The sequence below is a fragment of the Cetorhinus maximus genome, chromosome 11 (assembly GCF_964194155.1).
Source record: "Cetorhinus maximus chromosome 11, sCetMax3.hap1.1, whole genome shotgun sequence".
Taxonomy (NCBI): Eukaryota; Metazoa; Chordata; class Chondrichthyes; order Lamniformes; family Cetorhinidae; genus Cetorhinus; species Cetorhinus maximus.
Window position 1 is genome coordinate 91,758,049 of NC_135889.1, and position 16,579 is coordinate 91,774,627.

At 38.8% G+C, this 16,579-nt stretch overlaps 1 protein-coding gene across 31 annotated transcripts in view; it reads left to right on the top strand.

Annotated features, from left to right (window-relative positions):
* The window catches only part of r3hdm1 (R3H domain containing 1), a 137,710-nt gene that overhangs the window by 28,161 nt on the left and 92,970 nt on the right, over nt 1–16,579 (top strand). For 20 of the 31 annotated variants that reach the window (XR_013577987.1, XR_013577988.1, XR_013577990.1 and 17 more), the window contains exons 4-5: nt 2,712–2,921; nt 15,398–15,439. Coding sequence is in view for 27 of the 31 variants with exons in the window: in XM_078552433.1 (XP_078408559.1) it covers nt 2,751–2,921; nt 15,398–15,439 (213 nt within the window). In the remaining 4 variants the exon portion in view is untranslated. Of the gene's footprint in view, nt 1–1,625; nt 1,740–2,711; nt 2,922–15,397; nt 15,440–16,579 lie in introns of all 31 variants that reach the window. The other 11 variants (XM_078552448.1, XM_078552443.1, XM_078552437.1 and 8 more) reach the window with 3 other exon arrangements.

The following is a 16,579-nucleotide window of genomic DNA, read 5'->3' on the forward strand; positions in this document are numbered from 1 at the left end:
ATTCTGTCTGGCTTTTATGAAGGATTCTCTTCCTCCATTAGCTGAGCAGATCATCTATCTCTTTTTTCTTGAATCCTCCAAAAAGCTGTAACTAGAAAAGCCACCACTAGAAAACAATACTTTCCTCCTTTTCACAGTAATTATTACAGGAAAGTGTGTAAAGTTACCTGCTCCTTATCATTCATGCAGAAAGAACTGTCAAGTATATAGAAACAGGTAACAATAAATGTGTATAACATAAGATGGTTTGATTGTCAATGGCTAAAATGGCAAATCATTTACTATGACCTGAAAACATCTGATCAATGTAAAGCATTTACCATTAAGGCAAATTTGATATTGGGATATGTATGTAATAAGTGGGATTGATGACATTTATCGGCACTTTTACATCCTCAGGACATCTCAAAACATTCAATAACCAATTAAGAATTTTTGCAGTAGTAGTATTTTTTGTATGTAAGAAGAGAATAACTTGGTATACCTTAAAACTGAGGATCAAGATGTTTAAGAATAATCATGCACAATCAGGGTAGAAAACAAGTGGTCAAAATGCCTCTTTAACTCTCTCCACCCCCCATTATGAGCATAATGAGCTAAGTCCTCTCTACTTGTATTAGAGTAGGGCTGCTGACACAGTTTCTGTGTGTGAGCACATGAATTCTTTGGTCATCAGCTCTGAAGCTAGACTGTGGTTGTAACTTTTTTTTCCATTCTGAAGATCATATTTCAGCTTGTGCAATGGAGAATGTTATTGCTAACACAGTTGAGTTTTTCCTGGGTCATGGCTGGTGTTGCAGGTGGGCATGCTAGGAAATTGAGAGTTAACAGAGCAGTTGATTTATTAGTTGCTGGTGTACTTAATACTCACCTCTTTGCATGTGAAAACTGGAGTATTGTGCTAGCTTCCTCTTGGTACATGGGTTCAATAACTGAATACTCAACATGGATGTCTGTGTGGGGAGCAAGTTCAGAGGGAGCAACAGTTTCTGCATTGAAGTTTTTTTTTCTCATGCCATTTGTATGATACAGCAGTGACTTCATTTCTTGCCATTTTTCTTTAAATTCTATAGGGGAATAATATTGTAAATGTCAACTTGATGATGAAGAGCTCCCTGATTAGGTCATGATGTCATCCAAGATCTTGTAATAAATTTTGCAACCCTCTTAAGTAGGCGTACATATGGAATTTCAATCAAATAACTTCTGAAAATCCAAGTTAATTATATCCATTAGGTAGCCTTAAAACTGCTAACTTGCAGGAAGTAATTCTCAAAGAATTCCTGCAGATGAATAAGCATTTGCTTTTTTCCCAATTTTTCCTTTCATACTTAATTCTTTTTTGATACAGTAGCTGGTGTAGAAAAGGACCCACTAATGTTACAGAAAGCTTAAATCAAATAATTAATTTTCTAAATTTTATGTTTATTTTCTCTTGTATAATCTCTCCTTTCCCAATCTGCGCTCACCTCAAGTTGGGAAGGTTCTGGAAATTATACTGAGCTTAAGTTCCATAGTCTAATCAATGAGTGTCTGCAAGCCATGTCACCATGGAGGGATCAAGTGAGCCTCATCCTGTCCTCCTCATAATATTTCTAACGATCAGGAACTGTCTGCTATTTTAGGGATACTGTCACCAATTGCACTGCCCCTCTGCGGCCATGGTTGTCATTGACTAATTCATCAGGATCAAACCTGGGATCATCCTGAGTTGTATGACTTGTCAATTCAGGCAGAAGGTAAAATGTAAAGTAACATTTGCTGTAGACCTCATAGTTTAATACATCTTTTCCATGCCCTATTTTAATTTTTATTTTGCTAGTGGAAATAAAAGCCTCCGCTTCTCTAGTCCCTCCACATATAAAGCCTCTCGTCCTTGATTTTATCTTGGCAAATCTTTCTGTACTCTCTTGATGTTCTCAGCCTTTTTCCTAAAACAGCGTATCCAAAGCTGGATATATTATCAAATGTGATGTTACCAATAATTTGCATAGTTTGTCTTCTATGCTTCCTATTTAAAAAACCTGGTGCCAAACCACTTTTCTAGCTTCATTCAGTTTCAGGCTATTTATATGAGCACCTGTGTCTCCCTGCTCTTGTACTGCTTCTAAAGTTTTGCCATTTGGGGTATGGCTTCTCATTACTCTTCCTCGCATTTCTCAACACTAAATTCCATCTGACATCCAAATGTTCAATTTACTAACCCATCTGTAGCTTCCTGAATTCCTTTGCAGTCACCTTCATGTTTAACGTAACTACATATAAATTTGCAAACCACACATGAATTACTGTGCTCTCTCCATCTAAGTACATATGCATGCTGTGTGAAGAGCAGTAGTTTACACTCTACTAGTTTGAAAAGTATCTATCATCTACACGTCAACTTCTTATCCATTCTGCCAATGTCCCTTCAATACCATCTTCATTGATCTTGTTAACAAAGCTCCATTGGCGTGGCACCTTATCAAATGCCTTTGAAAATCCTAATACACAATAGGCAATATATTTCTTGTATTGATGTGTTCTGTTGCTTCTCCAAAGAATTATATTGAGGCTCCAGATCTAAACCTAGAATGGAACACTAAATAGTAATTTTGCCATATCGGAAGCGTCTGTATCTATTTGAACAGTTAGAGAAAAATGCTGTTGTTTTAATGTATGAAGTAAGTTTGCTCTGTAATTCAAAGCTTGTATTGTGTATCTTGCTACAGGTTCCATGTTTTTGGTAGAATGCAGAGTAAACTTGTTTAATGAGGATGTCTGATACTAGTATTATAAAAGAAGAAGCTGAAGCAATGAGGGCTAAAGAGAAATCCCTTAAGCAGTCAACATTAACAGAAAGCCTGGTAAAATCAGAAAGCCATGAACCAAAGGCGGTAGAAAAGGATGAAAGCTGTATGGATAACAGAATTGACTCTCAGGTAAGAGCTGTTAAGCTTATCCACATCTTCTAGAATTTATATAGGTCTACTATTTCCTCTGTTACTATTGTGAATATGAAATAGTTTCATGTTGACATGCAATATATATTTGAAAAATCATTTTTTAATTAATTACATTTTTAAAAATTATTTGGGTGGAGTCTGTTAGCAATTTATCAATTTTGAGTAGAGTCTTAAAATTTAAATTTGGTTTCCTATCTGGCTTTCAATTACTTCAAAACAATCGGCTTCTGCTTGTGGGTAACTTATTGACGCATGCATCCAAATTTAATTTTACAATATACATATACTTGATATATTACCAAATATGAAGTTACCAACAATTTGCATATATTTTAAATTATCTCTGTTTTTGTTTTCTATACTCTGATTTGCTGTAATTAATAAAGCAGTGAAGCTACTGCATTAAGAACAGTTGGACATTTAAATTTGGAGATAACTTATTTACCACATTTACTTTACTTTCTAAGGTAGGATTTACCGTTAGTTGCACATTTAAAACACACAAATTTTTGTCATAGCCTGATTTAAAAAAAAAACAAGACACATACACGAACTTAAATGTAAGAGATTTAGAACAGAGACCAAGAGAAACTTCTTTTAAGCTTGTAGAGTTCATTTCTAAGTAGTGGTTAAGACAGATGCTTTTCAACATTCAGGATTCAATTCACAAGGCAGATGAAGGAAAGAAGTTGAAGGGATTTAAAAACAGGGCATGTAAATGTGATTGGGACTATTTGCCCATTTGGAGCATTATTCCTTTCTTTAAATGTTGACCCAGGCTGGTTGGGCCAAGTGGCTTATTTTTTTGTGTTGTACATGTAACTATGTTACATCAGAAGATGCCATTACCTGCACAATCTCTTGTTCAAAATGTGCAAGGCTTAAAATCTAACCATGAAAATTTTTCGGCTAACATTTTAAATTAAACCAGTAGCAAGTGGTATTATGTGTCCAGTAGCATCGCATGTCTGAATCATTTGAGTACTGATTTTACTACACTGCCCCTTAGTGTTTAATTCTTTATGCTTAAGATTTCAAATGTGTTTGAAAAGTTCATGTAACCTTGTGCTGTAGGTTGTTTAGTTGAGTGAGTAACATATGCAATAACATTGGTAATAATATATTGAAGTACCTTGATTATTCTAGTAAAATGTCATGAGATACTTTAAAGGAGTATAATCGGACACAAATTGATACTGAGCTAAAGAAGAAGACGCTAGGATGCATCTGAAAGTTTAATCAAAGAGATGGCTTTTAAGGAACGTCTTCAAGGAGGAGAGGTGGAAAAGTTTGAGCTGTGAATTCCAGAGCTTAGAACCTAGACAACTGAAGGCACGACAGCCTGTGGCGGGGTGAAGGGAGTGAGAGTGACACAAGAGGCCACAATTGGAAGAGTGCAGAGTTCTTAAAGGGTTTTAGGGCTGGAAGAGGTTACATAGATGGGTTGAGGCAAGACCATGAGTGATTTGAATTCATGAATGAGAATTTTAAAATTTCTTTTGGACTGGGATCCAATGCAGGTCAGCAAGCACACGAGTGATAATATAAGAACATAAGAAATAGGAGCATGAGTGGACCACATGTCCCATTGAGCCTGCTCCACCATTCAGTACAATCATGGCTGATCTTGGGCTTCAACTCCAATTTCCTTTCTGCTCCCCAAATCTCTTAATTCCCTGAGAGATCAAAAATCAGTCTGTCCCAGCCTTATATGTATTCAATCATGGAGCATCCACAGCTCTCTGGGTGAGAAAATTCCAAAGATTCACAACCCTTTGTATGAAGAAATTTCTCCTCATCACAGTTCTAAATAATCAGCCCCTTATCCTGAAACTGTACCCCCGTGTTTTAGATTCCCCGACCAATGGAAACAATCTCTCAGCATCCACCCTATCAAGCCCCTTCAGAATTTTGTAGGTTTTAATGAGATCACCTCTCATTCTTCTGAACTCCAGAGAATATAAGCCTAATTTACTCAGCCTCTCATCTTAAGACAACCCCCTCATCCCAGGGACCAATTTAGTGAACCTTTGCCATACCAGCTCCAATATCCTTTCTTAAATGTGGAGACCAAAACAGCACACAGTACTCCAGATGCAGCCTCCCCAAAACCCTGTACAACTGTAGTAAGACTTAATTATTCTTGCACTCCAACCCCTTTGCAATAAAGGCCAACATGCCATTTACCTTACTAATTGCTTGCTGCACCTGCATGCTAACTTTCTGTATTCCTTGTACCAGCATGCCCAAGTCTCTTTGAACATCAACACTTAAAAGTTTCTCACCTTTTAAAAAAATATTCTGCTTTTCTATTCTTACCACCAAAGTAAGTAACTTTACACTTCCCTATATTATACTCCTTCTGCCATTTTGTTCCCCACTCACCTAAGCTGTCTATGCCTCTTTGCAGCTTCTCTGTCCTCCCCACAGCTTACCTTTTCACCTAGTTTGGCATTATCAGCAAACTTAGACACATCATTCTCTGTCTCTTCATCTAAGTCCTCATTAATATAGATTGTAAATAGCTGACGCCCGAGCACAGATCCTTGCAGCACTCCACTATTCACAGCCTGCCAACTTGAAAAAAGCCCCGTTTATGCTCTCTCTCTTCTATCCGTTAACCAATCCTCTATCCATGCTAATATATTACCCCCAACTCCATGAGCCCTTATTTTGCCTATTAACCTTTTATACAGCACCTTTATCAAATGATTTTTGGAAATGCAGGTATGCTATATCCACTGGTTCCCCTTTATCTATCCTACTAGTTACAACCTCAAAAAAACTCTAATAACTTTGTCAAACAGCATTTCCCTTCAGTTGCCTTGTTCTAATCATACTATGCTTTTCTAAGTGCATTGTTAAGATTTCCTTAATTGTAGATTCTAACATTTTCCCAACAACTAATGTTGGACTAACTAGCCTGCAGTTCACTACTTTCTCCCTCCTTTCTTGAAAAGCAGTGTAACATTGGTCAACTTCCAATCTTGTGGGACCATTCCTTAATCTAAGGCATTTGGGAAAATCGTAGCTAGCAGTTCCACTATCTCTGCAGCTATCTCTTTTAGAACCCTAGGGTATAGGCCTGGGAATTTGTAGGATTTTAGTCCCTTAAATTTCTCCAATACTTTTTCTCTGCGGATATTAATTTCCCTAATTCCCTCACTTGTTTTTAGCCCCGAGGCTGTTGCCTATTTTTGGTATGGAACTTGTGTCTTCTACTGTGAAGACGGACACAAATATTTGTTCAATGCCTCCGCCATTTCCTTCTTCCCTGTGATAATTTCTCTTGTCTCTACTTCTAAGGGGCCAACATTTACATTAGCTACTCTCTTCCTTTTAATATACTTATAAAAGCTCTTGCAATCTGTTTTTATGTTCCCGGCTAATTTATTTCCATTCTATTTTTTCCCTTTTAATCAACTTTTTGGTGGCCCTTTGTTGGTTTCTAAAACACCCAAGTCCTCAGACTTACTAGTGTTTTTTGCAACATTGTAAGCCTCTTCTTTTAATCTAATACTATCCTTAACTTTGTGCGTGAGCCACAAATGGGTCCTACTTGCTGAGTTTTTGTTCTTCAATGGAATGTATTTTTTTTGAAGATTTTGAATTGTTTCTTTAAATGTTTCCCATTGTCCATTTACCTTCATACCTTGTAGTCTATTTACCCAATTAACCTTAGCCAGTTCCCCCCCTCATAGCTACGTAATTGGCTTTGTTTTAAGTTTAAGATTTATGCTTGCGATTGGAATATGTCACTTTCAAACTTAACATGGAATTCAATGCTACTATGATCACGATTTCCAAGTGGATCTTTTACAATGACATTACCAATTAACCCTACTTCATTACACGATATTAGATCTAAGATACCTTTATCCCTAGTTGGTTCCACGATGTACTGCTCCACGAAACTGTCATGAAAACATTCTGCAAACTCATCATCTAGACCATTCCTGCCAATTTGACTGTCTCAGTCTGTATGAAGATTAACAACCCTGCAATTATTATATTTCCTTTGTTACAGGCTCCAATAATTTCTTGTTTAATGATCTGCTTAACTTAGATCTAATGTTGTCATTGCTGTCACAGACATGGTTCAGAGAGGGGCAGAATTGGAAGTTCAATATTCCAGGATATAGGGTCTTCAGGCGAGACAGGGAAGGAGGTAAAAGAGGAGGGGGCATTGCAATATTGATCAAGGAATCAATTACAGCAATAAGGAGGAATGGCATCTTAGAAGGCTCCTCAAATGAAGACATATGGGTAAAACTGAAAAAACAAAAAAGGAGCAATCACATTGCTGGGAGTTTACTATAGGCCCCCAAACAGTCAGAGAGAAATAAAATAGCAGATATGTGGGCAAATTTCAGAGGAGTGTAAACATAATAGGGTAGTAATAGTGGGGGATTTCAACTTCCCCAACAGTTAACTGGGTTAGTCATTGTGTGATAGGCTTAGAGGGAGCAGAATTCTTAAAATGCATCCAGGAGAGCTTTTAAGCCAGTATGTAGAAGGTTCTACAGAGAGGGGGCGGTCCTGGACTTAATTTTAGGGAATGAAGCTGGGCAAGCGGTAGAGGTATCAGTGGGAGAGCATTTTGCAGATAGTGAATATAACTCCATTAGATTCAAGATTGTTATGGAAAAGGACAAGGATGGGCCAGAAAGCAGAGTTCTAATTTGGGGGAAGGCTGATTTTAATAAGATCAGATATGATTTGGCCAGAGTGGACTGGGAGCAGCTACTTTTAGGTAAATCTGTGTCAGAGCAGTGGGACTGATTCAAGAAGGAAATAGGGAGAGTATAGGGCCAACATATTCCAGTAAAGACAAAGGGTGGGACCAACAAATCCAGCGAACTCTGGATGTCAAGGAATATACAGGATTGGATAAAGAGAAAAAGGGAGGCTTATGGCAGACACCGAGGGCTCAAAACAGTGGAAGCCCTAGAAGAGTATAGAATGTGTAGGGGGGAACTTAAAAAGGAAATTAAGAGAGCAGAAAGGGAGCATGAAAATACATTGGCAGGTAAAATAAAGGAAAATCCAAAGTTATTTTACAAGTACATTAAGAGTAAGAGGTTAACTAGGGAAAGAGTAGGGCCCATTAAGGACCGTAGTGGTAATTTGTGTGTGGAGCCAGAAGACATAGGTAGGTTCTAAATGAATACTTTGTGTCGGTGTTCACAAGTGAGAGGGACGACGTGGGTATGGAAATCAGGCAGAGGAACTGTGATATAATTTTAAAAATTAGCATAGAAAGGGAGGAGGTTCTAAGTGGTCTGGCAGGCTTAAAAGTAGATAAATCTCCAGGCCCGGATGAAATGTATTCCAGGATGTTGCGTGAGGCAAGGGAGGAGATAGCAGGGGAGCTGGCAATAATTTTCAATACCTCTCTGGCCAAGGGAGAGGTACCAGAGGACTGGAGGACATCCAATGTGGTACCGTTATTCAAGAAGGGAGGAAGGGATAAACCAAGGAACTACAGGCCAGTCAGTCTAACCTCAGTGGTGGGGAAACTATTGGAAGCAATTCTGAGGGACAGAATTAATCTACACCTGGAGAGGCAGTGATTAATCAAGGACAGTCAACATGGTTTTATTAAGGGGACGTCATGTCTGACCAATTTGATTGAATTTTTCAAAGAGGTGACCAGGTGTGTAGATGAGGGCAATGCATTTGGCTTGGTCTACTTGGACTCCAGCAAGGCTTTTGATAAGGTCCCGCATGGGAGACTAATAATGAAGGGAAGAGCCCATGGGATCCAAGGCAATTTGGCAAATTGAATCCAGAATTGGATGAGTGGCAGGAAGCAGCGGGTGATGGTCGAGGGGTATTTTTGTGACTGGATGCCTGTGTCCAGTGGGGTTCCACACGGATCGGTGTTGGGTCCCTTGCTGTTTGTGGTATATATAAACGATTTGGACTTGAATGTAGGAGGGCTGGTCAGTAAGTTCACGGATGACACGAAAATTGGTGGGGTGGTAAATAGTGAGGAGGATAGCCTTAGATTACAGGAGGATATCGATATCAGTGGCAAATTGAATTTAATCCGGATAAGTATGAGGTGATGCCCTTGGGCAGGACAAACAAGGCACGAGAATATACGATGAATGGTAGGACCCTGAGAAGTACCGAGGATCAGAGGGACCTTGATGTGCATGTCCACCGGTCCCTTAAGGCTGCGGGACAGGTAGATAAGATGGTTAAGAAGGCATATGGGATACTTGCCTTTATTAGTCGAGACATAGAATATAAGAGCAGGGAGGTTATGCTGGAACTGTATAAAACGCTGGTTAGGCCACAGCCTGCGTATTGCGTGCAGTTCTGGAATCTGCATTATAGGAAGGATGTGATTGCACTAGAGAGAGTGCAGAGGAGATTTACCAAGATGTTGTCTGGGTTGGAGAGTTTTAGTTACGAGGAGAGATTGGATAGCCTGGGGTTATTTTCCCTGGAGCAGAGGAGATTGAGGGGGGACATGATTGAGGTGTATAAAATTATGAGGGGCATAGATAGGGTAGACAGGAAGGAACTTTTCCCCCTTGTTGGAGGGATCAATAACCAGGGGGCATAGATTTAAGGTAAGAGGCGGGAGGTTTAGAGGGGATGTGAGGAAGAATTTTTTCATCCAGAGGGTGGTGGGAATCTGACCTCACTGCCTGAAAGGGTGGTAGAGGCAGAAATCCTCATAACATTTAAGAAGTATTTGGATGTGCACTTGCGATGCCATGGCATACAAGGCTATGGGCCTAGTGCTGGAAAATGGGATTAGAATAATTAGGTACTTGTTTGACCAGCACAGACTCGATAGGCCGAAGGGCCTTTTTGTGTGCTGTAGACCTCTATGACTACTGTTCGGGGGCCAGTGTTTTCTGACTCTTGCTATTCCTAAATTCCACCCAGACTGATCCTACTTCATGATCTTCAGAGGCCAGATCCTTTCTCTCAATTTTCTTTGTGTCCCCCTTTACAATAAGGGCTACCCCACTTCCTTTGCCATTCTATCTGTCTTTGTGAAATATTGTGTACCCTGGAACACTTACTTCCCAACCTTGATCACCTTGTAACCATGTTTCCGTAATAGTGATTAGATCTAAATCATTTAGCTCAATTTGTGTCACGAATTCATCTATCTTATTGCAGAGTCTTAATGTATGCAGAAAATGATCCTTTAATTTCATTTTTTTACTTCCATACCCTGCAATGATGTTATTCGCTGATGTACATTTTTTGTTAAATTCCCTGTCCCTTTCTGTCCCACTCTGCTTGCCTTTACCCACATCATCATCCTGTTCCAATATATTGGCCTTTCTCGTTGGATTTCTTAGGCTCCCTTTACCCAACACCCCCCCAACCCCTCTTAGTTTAAAACCCTGTCCACAGCCCTACTTTACAATTGACCGGGACATTGGTCCCAGCCTGGTTCAAACGCAGCCCATCCCAATGGACTTGCGCACTCTTCCCTGAGTACTGATGCCAGTGCTCCATGAATCCAAACCCCTTTTTCCCGCCACTCTTTGAGCCACGCGTTTAATTCTCTAATCTGTTTAACCACATACCAATTTGCACATGGCTCAGGTAACAGTCCAGAGGTGATTACCTTTGATGTTTTACCTGTTAAACAAAGCCAGAGGCTGAGGCTCCTCCATCACTACATTCTGTGTCCCGATAGCTGTCGTCACACCCTCCTGTCCCTGACCATTGACCAGCTCTAAAGTTCTGCCTATCCTAAGGGATGTGACCGCCTCTTGGAATAAAGTGTCCAGGTAACTTTCTTCCACCCTGATGCATCACAGTGTCCACAGCTCTGCCTCCAGCTCAATGACTGAGCCAAGGTTCCTCAAGCCACAGACACTTACTGCAGTTGTGTTTTCCCTGGATTACACTGGTGTCCAGGAGCTCCCGCATTCCACAGTCATGGCACAGCACCTGCCCTGCCATCTTTATTGTGTGTTAATTGATTATTTTTCCTTAATTAATTTATAATTAAAAACCCTACTACTCCCAATAACCTTTTACTACTGCTAGTAGATCTCATTACTACCAACAAAAACCTTACAATTATGAATGAATTGCACACTTTTGAAAGATGAAGTAGCAAAATACTCACCAACCAGTCACTTACCTGTTTCCCTGTGACCTCACACTTTGATTATTACTCTCTCTTGTCGCACTGTTTTCAGAATCCTCTCACTGTTAATGGCCCTGTTCCCCTCATACCCTCTCCCTGTTAATGGCCCAGCTGCTCCTCTCACTGTATAATGGCCCCACACTAGACTTGGCCACAGGACTTGGTGCGAGTTAGGATACAGGCAGCAGTTTTAAATAAGCTTAGGTTTATGAAGGGTGATGATTTGAATAGTCGTGTATAGAGGTAACTAAAACATATATTAAGGTTTCAACACTTGAGGCAGAGGCAGAGACATGCAATGGCATGGGGTGGAAGTGAATAGTCTTTCTAGTGGAGAGAATGAGGTCTAGCTCCGCTCATGGTCAGCCAGGATGCGGTTGCCATGTCTAGTTCAGGCTGGCACAGAGGACTGGAAAGGGGGTGGAATCAGTGGTGAGAGAATAAGGTTGTAGAGGGGCCAAAGAAATTGGCTTTGGCCTGCACAATGTTTAATTGGAGGAAATTGGACTGAATGTGGGACAAGTGGTCTGCTAACAACAATGTTGATGGCGGGTCAAGATGTGATCAAAGTGATGTATGCCAAGAACACCCAGCTCTACCGCACCATGTGGAACCTGACACGTGTCTTTGAATAATGTCTGTAGCATGTAGGAAGCAGCCAAGGATTGGGAACTTCTCAAGTACTGGTGGTCGGGGGAGGAGGGGGTGTGGAAGAGAAGCCAACTGAGGAACTTCTCTGGTTATGGCTGGATAGGTAAGAGTGGAACTAAATGCAGATAGTCCCATTCAGTTGAATGAAAGGGGAAAGGAGTGGGAGGAAGATGGTGAGGTCAGTCATATCAAAAGCCACAGGCAGGCTGAGATTGATGACTCGAGATAATGCACCACTGTCGCAACCAAGAGGATGTAATTTGTCACTTTAGTTAGGAGTTAGCAACAGTAAGTTTTCTGAGCTCAAGGTGAGGGTGCCATTTCCATTTTCAGTTGAAAATGTTGTCTGAACAACTGTGTGTAAAAGTTTGCACTTCAAGCCTTTTGAAAACAAGACTTTGGCTGTTCCACATGTGGTTAATTGGGACTACTGTATTTTTCATGGCAGAGCTTAAAGAATAAGCATTTGTAATATCTGGCTTTGTTGACTGTTATATGCTCCTGAATACTGCATTCTTAAATGATGTGGGAAAAGTTACAACTTGCATAAAGCATAGTTTAGTAACATTGCTTGGTGTGGACATCAGCACCAATATATTGCAGTGCTGCCACATCTACAGTATCTTCACTGACTTAAGTGGTATGAAACCAAATGACAGCTTTAGCTTTTTGTATTTCCAGATTTTCATTTTTTTAAGATTTGCACCAAAAGTAAAAAGGATCCACATTTCTTCACTAACCTTAAAATTCTGCTATATTTAGCAGCTTACTACCCCACATTCCTCTTCACATAAAATGCGATTGCCTTTGTTACTGTAAACTGGCTGATTTCTTTTTACCCTCTTAAGCTAGTGACTTGATTGGAAAAGATATTGTATTATGCAAGTATATATTTGTAACTCAAACAACTTGTAATTTATAACTGCTAACAATGCATCATACTGAGATTGGTATCTATTGTACAATGTGACCCTTGTTTTCAGATTTTAAAAAAATTATTCAAAATTATTGAGCTATAGTAGCTTATGAAACGAGAAGTTTTTGAATGCCTTATCAATTGCTTTCAGTGAGATATTTGGTACAACTGAATTTTCTATGGTTTAACGATTGCATCTTTTCCACATGAAAAGTACGTTAACCTTACAGAAAAATAAACTCTGAACCAATAAATAATGCACTATAACATTGTGTATCATTTAGCAATAAAGGGGAAAAATAAATGTGACAGAATTGTACTATATGAAGAAGGTAATACAGGAGAGGAAAACTGGAATGATTAGACCTGAGGTCATTAATTCAATCATTTTCAAGCAATGAAAGCATCTGTATAATGACTGAAAGCAGTCAATTAGTACACAGCTATAAATTTCTTATGAATATTCAAGTTTTTAAAATTTTAATTCATATTAATATGTACAACTCTCCGGTACTTCGAATTAGAGATAAATTGTTATCCCCAGTTTCTGAAAACCGCCAATGGCAAGAGCGCAGACTTTAAAAACAATGCCAGTTTGATCGTAAGAAATAGGAGGTGGAGTAGGACATTCGGCCCATCAAACGTGCTCTGCCATTTGATAAGATCATGGCTAATCTGATTGTGGCCTTAATTCTACTTTCCTGAATCAGAAACTTGTCTAATTCAGCCTTAAATATATTCAATAACCTAGCCTCCACTACTCTCTGAGAAACAGCATTCCAAAGATTACTGTCAGTAAGTACTTGTTTATCCAAAGAGTGACCAATGTGTAGAGCAGCCACCTGGGTGAGTAGTGGGGGCAAAGCTCTGGAATCATTGAAAAGCAACAACAATTTTGTATTTATATAGTGCTTTTAACATAATAAAATGTCCCAAGACTCCTCATAGAGGCATTATCAAACAAAATCTGACACCAAGCCACAGAAGGAGATATTAGGGCAGTTGAGCAAAAGCTTGCTTAAAGAGTTAGATTTTAAGGAGTGTTTTAAAGGAAGGAAGCAAAGTGTAGATGCAGAGAAGTTTAGGGAAGTATCAGAGCTTGGGGCTTAAGCCATGGTGGAGTGATTAAAATTGGGGATGCTGAAAAGCTGGAATTGGAGGAGCGCAGATATCTGAGGGTGGTTGGGCTGGAACTACTGAAATGGGGAGGGGACAAGCCATGTAGCAATTTGGAAACAACGATGTGAACTTTAAAATCAAGGTGTCCCTTAACTGGGAGGCAGTCTTGGTCAGCAAGAACAGGGTTTCTGAGTGAATAGGATTTGGTGCGAGTTATGATATGAGAAGCAGAGTTTTCGATGGTCTCAGAAGGTAGAATACAGGAAGCCGGAGAGAAGTGCATTGGAATAGTCAAGTCTGGAGGCACTAAAGGTATGAATGAGAGTTTTGGCAGCAGAAGAGCTAAAGCAGAGACGGAGTTAGGCAGTGTTGCGGAGGTAGAAATAGGCTGCCTTGGTGACAGCATGGATATGTAGCTAAAAGTTCTCCTTGTAGCTTAAACATGACAGAGTTTACAAACAGTCTGGTTCAGTCAGTAGAGGCAGTTAGATGCTGTGATGGAGAATAAGGGAGGTTTCTGTTGTGCTAGATGTAATGAATGACTTTCTTTGTGTATTTATGCCAATAAAAATCAACTTTTATGAGCTGGGCCTGTTGGCATCATTACATTTGTTGGCATCCTTGGCTAGGATGGAAGATGTATACATCAAAGAAAAATACTGATACTTGGGAACTCATGAAGAGTGGTATCTACCTGTTAAGTCTGCTTGAGCTAAATTATGCTTAGAATTTCATGTTGAATGAATTGTAGATCAACATGGTTGTATACAAAGTATTTCTGAATATTCTTGTTAATATAATGTAAAAAATCTTCAGATTACAGCCGTAGGTTAGAGGGTATCTAACTATTGTTTAATTGAAGATGACAAATGCAAATTTATCCATCATGCCATTCAAAATTACAAATTTTAGTTGAACAAATTTTAGGAAATTGAGCAATTCCTTATGATATGTTAATAAAAATAAGATTCATCAAGCAAATTTTGTTAAATTGCTTTCCTTGTAGTTGCCCAGTTACCAAAAATAACATTAATCATACCTACTGAATTTTGCATATGAGACAGTTAATTACCTTAAACATTTTAGGTGTTAAACAGCAGCATTAATGCCAGATCTGAAGATAAGTTATGTTGAACCCAGAAGGCTATGCTTTTGTTTGTGACACCATGTGTATCAATGATAACCCTAGAACAGTAATATTTGTGGTCACTTGTAGTTGAAAAGAGAACTCTCAGCAGTGGATGCATTTATAATGAGGATGTTTTCTGCTAATTTTCTTTGTGTGTGCTGGATAGTGGACCTCTACTTAGTAAACAGCTCAGTTTTATATTTTTTGGTTTAGTTAGCCTGCTATTCTAGTCTAACACATTTATGAAAATCCAATTCTGCATTCTCATAATGGAAGGGAAGAGAAAATAGGAAATTTGGCTGAGTTACCTCATAACACAGCCCATCAAGTTGAGCTGAAGATTTCTGATTGTTGAATCACATTGCTTGGTTTGTAATTGAATATATTGATTCTGGGTTAGATGCCATTTGGCTCAGGTGGATATTGAAAGTTCAGTCCTTTGGAAATTTATTGTCATATGCATTCAATTATTTTACTGTAATGATCTCTTGTCCACCGTGCAGAGACAAATACAAAGTCTTGGACAGGCGGGGAAAAGGTCAAAGGTATAGTAGAAGTGTGTTATAGCATGCGAGAGGAAATCATTTACGCCTTGATGACTCTATTATGACTATTGTTTGCAAGAAATGTATTTTATTTAAATCGTTTTCTTTATTGCGGCACTTTATCCTCAAAGATTTGTATCCTCATGCATGTATACTTTCCCCAATTTGGGTTTTGCTGTACAAATTTTTTGCAGTGCTTTTTATAGTGCTTCACTTAGTAAAGTTCTCTATGTTCAGTTGAAAATGAATTAGGTGCTTTTAGATGTATCCATATTTTGTGATTGCTCAACTGTGTGTAGTTTTTCATTCTGCTTTTGTGAAAGCATTTTTGGACCAATAGCAATTGTGCATGGTGGTGTGCTTAGTGCTTATAGCTCAAAGCAAACTTTTCTTTGCTTTTTGGGAATTTATTGTCAAAGAGTATATATTTAATGTTTGCTCTGGGTATTATCATTGCCAGTTTTATTAGAACTTGGAAAAAGGTGCATCTCTAAGATGCTTAAAAAAAACTGTCTGGGATGAAAGACTTTATCATAAGATAGTCACCAAAAGATCAAATCACCAAAAGATCAAATCACCATTTTTTAAGAGAATGCATTTTCATTGGTTCCTAATGCATGGAAATAACTGACAACATGCCACATTATGCAAAATGTTCACCATATTGAAATGAGTCAGCTGGCTTATGGAAAAATAAATAGTATCCAGTCTGTTTCTCAAGTGTGCATGGAATTGTGCAAATTATGCACTTCTCTGTTGTGAGGTGCTTAATGACACCTTGAGATTTATGTAATGTCAAAGGTCAAATTTAACACTAGAATGCTCTGTTTATGTATTTTCATGTACTTTCCCATAATTTTTAGGTTGTATTAAATTTATATTAAACTGTCAAACATAATTTTTAATTGTGTTTTCTGAGGGTCCAAGATGTTGAGAAGCCTAGTTGACAAACATATGGGTACCTGGTGCAACATAATTTGTAATTTTCATCTGAGTTTCCATAACTTCACAACAGAACTAACTTCAACATTCCTATTCCCATGATTTTGGCAACATTGTCTAGTTCAGCCCTAATTATAGAGTATTGGTAAATGCATCTTCACATAAATATGAGACAATAAACCTATACGTACTATACCT